This window comes from Protopterus annectens, chromosome 11.part0, assembly GCF_019279795.1.
Source record: "Protopterus annectens isolate FY-2018-M chromosome 11.part0, PAN1.0, whole genome shotgun sequence".
Classification (NCBI taxonomy): domain Eukaryota; kingdom Metazoa; phylum Chordata; order Ceratodontiformes; family Protopteridae; genus Protopterus; species Protopterus annectens.
Window position 1 is genome coordinate 299,286,674 of NC_056745.1, and position 6,932 is coordinate 299,293,605.

The 6,932-nt window shown below is 35.3% G+C and overlaps 1 protein-coding gene across 2 annotated transcripts in view; it reads right to left on the reverse strand.

The window, feature by feature from the left end:
- Positions 1 to 6,645, reverse strand: part of SPX (spexin hormone) — a 381,828-nt gene extending 375,183 nt beyond the window's left edge. Inside the window, exons 1-3 of one of the 2 annotated variants that reach the window (XM_044087807.1) lie at positions 6,503 to 6,645; positions 4,160 to 4,240; positions 3,999 to 4,056 (exon numbers count right to left, since the gene is read on the reverse strand). In XM_044087807.1, coding sequence (XP_043943742.1) covers positions 3,999 to 4,056; positions 4,160 to 4,240; positions 6,503 to 6,508 — 145 coding nt within the window. In that variant the 5' untranslated portion in view covers positions 6,509 to 6,645. Of the gene's footprint in view, positions 1 to 3,998; positions 4,057 to 4,159; positions 4,241 to 6,096; positions 6,167 to 6,502 lie in introns of those variants that run through there. The other variant, XM_044087806.1, reaches the window with a different exon arrangement.
- Between the last annotated feature and the right edge of the window lie 287 nt (positions 6,646 to 6,932).

The following is a 6,932-nucleotide window of genomic DNA, read 5'->3' on the forward strand; positions in this document are numbered from 1 at the left end:
AAGAAACACTGTACATTGGACTTCCCAAAAGTATGAAAAAAATAATCCCATGACAGGTGTTACAAATTGTGACACATCCAACACTCAGATACATCTGTGCAAGTTTTTTTTTTCTTTTTGTATGATATGTTATTGGTTATTGCAGACCCAAACAGTGAATTTCAGAATGCTTACACAAGAAAGCCACTAGTTTTCTGTAGTTCACATTTCACTACATCTGGGGTGCCTGGGTTGCATACTGAGTATACTGCTGCATCATAGAAAGGAAGAAGGTGAATTGTATATTTGTTCTACAGTTTCCCCTTTGTGAAACTTTATGGTAGGTATAGTAAGAGATCAGGTGTGAGGACCCCCTCCCCCCATGTTGGAGGTGCAGGGCATCCATTCTATGTAAACATTCTGAATCTTGGAACTAAACTGAACAGACTCATCCAAGAAAAAAAAAACGTGGAAGACAAAGTGGTATCTTCTTCATAAATAAAAGTAAAGACTGAGGAGTAAAAGCATTTTTGTAAAGGCAACCTGAAACTCTTTGAATATACTTTTGAAGTATTGTGGTATCCAGTCATTCATTTTCTGTTTACATGCTTTATACAATTAAGAGTCACAAAGTCAGCAAAGTCTATCCCAGCTTGATGCTACATCAGAGGTAAGGGGACATGAAGAATTTGCTCCCTGCAAAAGAAATAGTTTTATATGTTTCGCTACCTCAGTAGTGTCACTGTTTTTACATGTGACTTCCTGAGGCATTAGATGTTTTGGTTTACATTAAATGACTATCAACTAAATGGCATAAGATTCATTATAGTAAATCCAATTGCAAGTTTGTTAATCAAGGTAACTCCTATGTGAAAGCTCCCTTTTCTTGAGCTGCGGGGACCTCATCTGAAGGAAGGGATGTTGGGGATGCATCCCACTGTGTGGGAATATGGGCTGCTTTGTTCACATGTAAAATAAGTTTGTAATTATACACTTTCATAGTTTTCAAGTCTTTAAATAAACTGTATTCAGCTGACTGGTGGCCATGAAATGTCCAGGAGATTTTGGCAACAAACTTATAACTACCATTAAATATTAGCTATAATTTTCTTTGAGATCAAGAATATTTTTTTTCCCCAACTAGTTTAAGTTCAGTACAGATGCAACTTCCAGAGTTCATAGACAAACCTTACTAGTGCTAATTATGTCTGCTGTAAAACTGAAACAATAAACTGTAGGTTAATTACGGCAATCATTCTTGATTAAAAGAGAGCAAGAAGCTTGCTAGGAAAACCATGTTTCGATCATTTTTGGTGATGTTGAAAAATTCAGGAGATGAAATGTTTGGATATTTTAATTTAATATCTATGCTGGTCCTTTAAAATGTGCCTTTGTTTTATATAATCTGCATATAGGACCACATTGACACACACACTTTTTTATATTAGGTCAGTCCGTCAAACATACATCTTTCTTTGTGACTTTGATGTTTGTAAGCCTTTATAACTGAATATTACAAAATGTTCTAATGTTACAAATTTGGAAGCCTTAAAACCAATGTTCTCTGTATATTGATACATATAAGGAAATCAATTTAGATAGATCTTTATAATCCATAATAATATGCAATATTTGTATGCATATACCTTTAATTTTACATATTCAAATTTTAGTGACTAGATTAATAAAATAAATGCAGAACTTTTTAATTTAATAGGGACCTACATTACGTATGCCAGGCAATTAAAGTACTGTGTATAGGGCAGAAAATGCATGTACAATGAACCTATTGTATCACTTGTACTTGTTAAGTACATATTACGTGGCAAAATGTTCAAATTATAGGATGAACCAGTTCCACTAAATGGACAAAACTGAATGCAGCATGGATCTAAATCAATGTCCTGCATTTGTTGAAAAAAAAGGCCAAAATAAACTTTTTTTGCAGGGTGGGAGCAACCCACACCACACTGCTGAACTTATATATATTAACTCCACAGTTGCATCAACTTGAACAAGGGGGAAATTATCTCAGAAGTGCATCACTGTTAGCAGAACTCACTGACAGTGATTTCCAGTGGAGGAACTCCAATTGTCAGCACACTGAACGTCAGGCAACTGAAGCTTGTGAGTTCAATCTTCATCTACCAGTAGTGTAATGGGATGAACCAAATATATATAGCATAGAAAAACTAAAATACCACTACAGTAATGAGTATTACCTATTAAACATGTATAATAAAAAGTTACATTTATGAATATCAGACACTGCTGAAAATGACTTAGAATTCCTTTCAAGTTGTGGAATTTCACAAAGTGGAATTTCTTATGAATCTCTTGAAACTTATGAGTACACATTATGTAATCTTGCAACTGTAATATTAACATTAACAACATGAAATGTCTCTGAATATGAACTTGTTCCACAACTGTCAAAACTGCATACCACAGTATGATCTAATGTAACATAATTCTGCATTTTAATGAACCTTTGCTTATAAAATCAAAGAATGAGAGTCTGATTTCACTGCAACTTAATTAAACTGTACAGAATCATAGTCTTAGCTATTACGACTTAATTAGTTGATGAACTAGGTTTTTATAGTTTAAAATGTTTGGAATCTAGATCTCATGTTTGTATCTTTTTCAGAGTCCATCACAATCAAGACTCAAATATGGAAATTCCTAAATAATACATAGTATTGTAATCATTAATATTTGGCACACATCTGATACATTCTGTGGCAAAAGCCACTGAGGAAGCAATGATGAAAACCCTTTTGTGTATTGTATAAACACTTCTGTAGGTCACACCACTATGAAATCCATTGCAGAAATATTTCCTGCTTAGACATAATGCATTACAAAATGCTGCCATGCTTTAAACACTTGAGAGACTCTTTAGAGTTTAAGTATTCTTTCACTTAATTATTAACACAATATTATTTTATGCGTTAAATATTGGTGCTACACATAGCAATTAACATACCCCACATACTAATAACTCTAAAATATAGATATTTTTTATTTCTGCATCTTTTTTTCATAAGTAAAAAAATAAAAGACTAGTCTGTTACTAGATTGTTAATAAATATGCCACATCCTGTTTCTTTAATTCCAGTCTAACTCTTCCAAATGATGCTAATTTCATAAAAACTAGACCTACTATATCAGTTTTGCATTTTGATAACATTTATATAAGAAATAAGAACACTTTTCATTAAATCCTTATGTAATTTCCTTACTTAATAGGGACAGTCCAAAACCTACATTATGAAATATTTTTATATCTGCTGCATAGTTAAGAAGCAGTAACATTAAATTAACATTTCTACTCACCTCTCATCTATTTAAACTTATCAAGAATGAGATCCCCTCTCCCCAGTAGCCACCAGATTATTCAGAGATGCACCAACATACAATCTTAGAAATCTTAGCCATTCAGGCCCTCTCCTCCAAACCTCCCCCCCTCCCCAAACTTGGCTTCACTGCAGAGACCAAGGTTTCTTTATCCTTCATCCCAAACAGTGGGAATCCCTCTCTTCTTTTCTTAAAGATCATTCCTCTTAGACCAGTCTCTGATCAGAAATAAAAGTACATCCCATGATTCTAGGACAATGCAACTGCTATATCTCTCTGGTTATATAACTTAATCTCTTCCTAAGCTTCTTCCCCTGCATACTATGCTGTGACTATACTTTTCATTGTGATTCTTTCAGCATGCCAGTTGTATATTATTTATGTAATTATTGTGTTTTGTCACTTACTTTGAGTATAATGTCATGTATATAGTGTGTTTACCCCAGGTTGAGAATGAAATAGGTCCAATGGGATCAGTGCTCTACCAAGGTTAGCAAATCAAAGTAAAATAAAATAAATAAGATAAATTTGCAATTAAAATATGGTGCTGTTTTAAAGCGTGGACCTGCAGAACAAAACAGAACAGAAACTACTGTCATTTTAGTAGCCCTTCACCTAGAATAAACAGTTATAAGAAGTCACTGAAAATATGGACTTACGTGCACCCTTTAAATACAGCATAGCCTGTGGAGTCCAGTTTCTTCTCTGGAAATGGCCCTTCATAAAGGAAAAAGCAAGATTATTAAAACACAAATGCTCAAATTGGAATTATTCACAATAAAGAAATGTATGGCTGCAAACAGATGTACATGTGCCATACCTGAGGAATAGCCCAAGTGCTGGCTATACATGAAGCTGCCAAAAGCAGTGTCAGCGCATAAGCTGTTGGCCTTCTCAGTCCCTAAAGCAAACATATAGGTTACATGTTAATTATACAAATCAATCAACTTCTTTAACATATCATCTCATACCCACACACATGAAACTAAAAGGAACACAGTTCTATATCATACCGCTTGACTGTCCCTGATTTTGGCTCATCATTTTGCTCTGCCCCCCCCCCCCCCACCACCATCCCTCCTCAAACTGACAATACTGGTAGAAAAAATGGTAGATAATGCTTAACACACATTTACTCCCTGTGCAGTTAGAGTGCATGAAAAAAATTTCCTCATACAACCTGAGACACTACTCACAAGCCACACCAAGTCTCATTACCCCTACAGCCTTACTCCACGGCACATGCTTTCACCTCTCAAGAGCCTACTCTTTGGCAAACTCTCCCCACTGATGTTAAGGAAATCAACACTTTTCAAAAATCAGAATACAACTCAAAAAACACTTCTTCATCCAAGCCAAATGCTCCTGCTTCAACACAGGACATAACACCTAACAATCACCTAACATATCTCCTTTCTGAGACTTTTCTCCTCTCTTAAGATTCACTTGAAATTGACCCACTTTAGAAACTACTGTATATACTGTACATTACAATCCGCTTGATTGTAGATTGCACTTTTTTTCACTAGAATGTATAGTCACAGGTTTTTTTCTATATAATTAATCTGAAAAGACTTTTGTTATTGCTTACATTTCGGTAATTTTTGTTTGTGAAATGTTTTGTATTTCACCTAGGCTGAGCCTGAAATTGGTCAGTATTGATCAGTGCACTACCATGGTAAACAAATATAAATAAAATAAAAATAATGACAATAACTGAATTATAGATTTCTCATACTTCAGAAAATTCATATACATTTTTGTTACTAATTTCATATTTTTTATTAATTTTTTTTCCCTTCTTTTGTTCAGGTCAATTGTACATAATGTATATAAAGGTTTATAATACTTGTTTCATTAATGATTGCATTGTTAAACATTATATTATTTGGAAAATAAAAAATTGTTTGAGAAAAAAAGAAAATTCATATTAATTCATATTCTCTTATTCTGTCAACTTCTCAAGTTAATGTTATTACTATTTTAAAAAGTGTCCCTGGCTGACACTGATTATTTCTGAATTTGTCCCTGAATCTGGATATAATAGGTTGAGAGCTATGCAATCTGCTTAAGAATTTAAAGAAAAAGGTACGAGTTTTGCTGTGCAGTCTGCTTAAGAATTTAAAGAAAAAGGTACGGAATGTGCTGTGCTGCCCACTATTCAACATAACTACCTTCCTCACAACATCACACAAATGGAAACGCTTCTCAATAATAACGGAAGGCAAAAGCCCACAATCGGGGCAATTTTAAATATTACTGTAATTCGCTTAGGAAGTTAATAGGAGAGCAGCTTTTGCATCATGCGTTTTCCGAAGAGTAGCAGTTAGTTATGAAACTAATGCCTGGCAGTAATGACCGTAATTTCCAGTGATTTACTGGAAAATAATAATAATAATAATAATAATAAACACGACGGGCATGGTGAAAATATGAGGCAGTTCGAAAACATTTTGCATGGACGATTGAGAGCTATGGGTGGAAGTAACAACTTAACAGTATTACTAGCACTTATAAAAACGACAGAAATGTTCTGCAAAAAAATATGACATTCTGCTATCATTGCATGGAGTCCCTGTACGAAGGAACCTGTGGCAGTAGTAATTTAATTAATAATAAGACTTTAACTCTGAAGACATCAGTGGATCCTGTAACTATCTCTAGGTCAACTAATGAAACAAACTAACTTAGACTGATTATTATCTTCACAACTCAAGTTAACATATTCACAAATAGACTAATGCTAGAAAGGAGTACCGTCCGATAAAACACCCTGAAACAGAGGCACATTTTATCCAGTGAATTGGGCTTTCTCCCCAAATTTCGTCAAGATTCCCGCTCATCCTCTACCAAGCATAGCGCGCGTTACTTTCTTGTAAAAATGTACACTAGGCACGTGAACTCCACAAGAGGCATCTTTTAACTACTTGGTATTTTCGCTAGTTTCTTTTATTGTCTCTTGTCAGTATCTCTAAATAAAAAAAAAATACGTTCCACTCACCAGGAGCACACTGAACTAGCAATAGCTGGGCGATTCCGTACCCGCGAGCACAGAAATAACAGTTGCTCTTTAATTTCGAGCTTCAGGGTTTTTTTTTTTTCACTCAAAATACTTGTTGGTATTGCGTACACGCTTCACGATAAATCAGGTAGAGTACCTTACCTTCATATCCGTTTTTAAGTCACAGGTAATGATGTTCAACAATGCCCACTTGAAGTTTCCTGCCTGTTGAATGACTCTAACCCTTCCCTGGTCTGATACCCCCCTTTTAAAGGTTATAAATTTACTCCCCTCTGGCAGGACTATAATCTAGAGGGACCCCTGTCAGCCCTGGAGATGGAGCACACTAAATATTGACGGTTCCCCCAAGGGAGAAGGGGGAGGGCGGAAGACTGCAAGGGAGTCAGAAGAAATGATTGAAAGGTGTACTCTGGTACTTACCTCATCAAAGAAGACAACTTTCGGATTCCATTAGCATCATTGTCTATCTCTCTCCGCCTCGCCCGCATCGCAGAGCAGACTGCAGCATCCCTCCGCTACAGCCCTATCAATAATGTTGAGCAAGCCCTGCATTATCATCGTCTGACTGTAT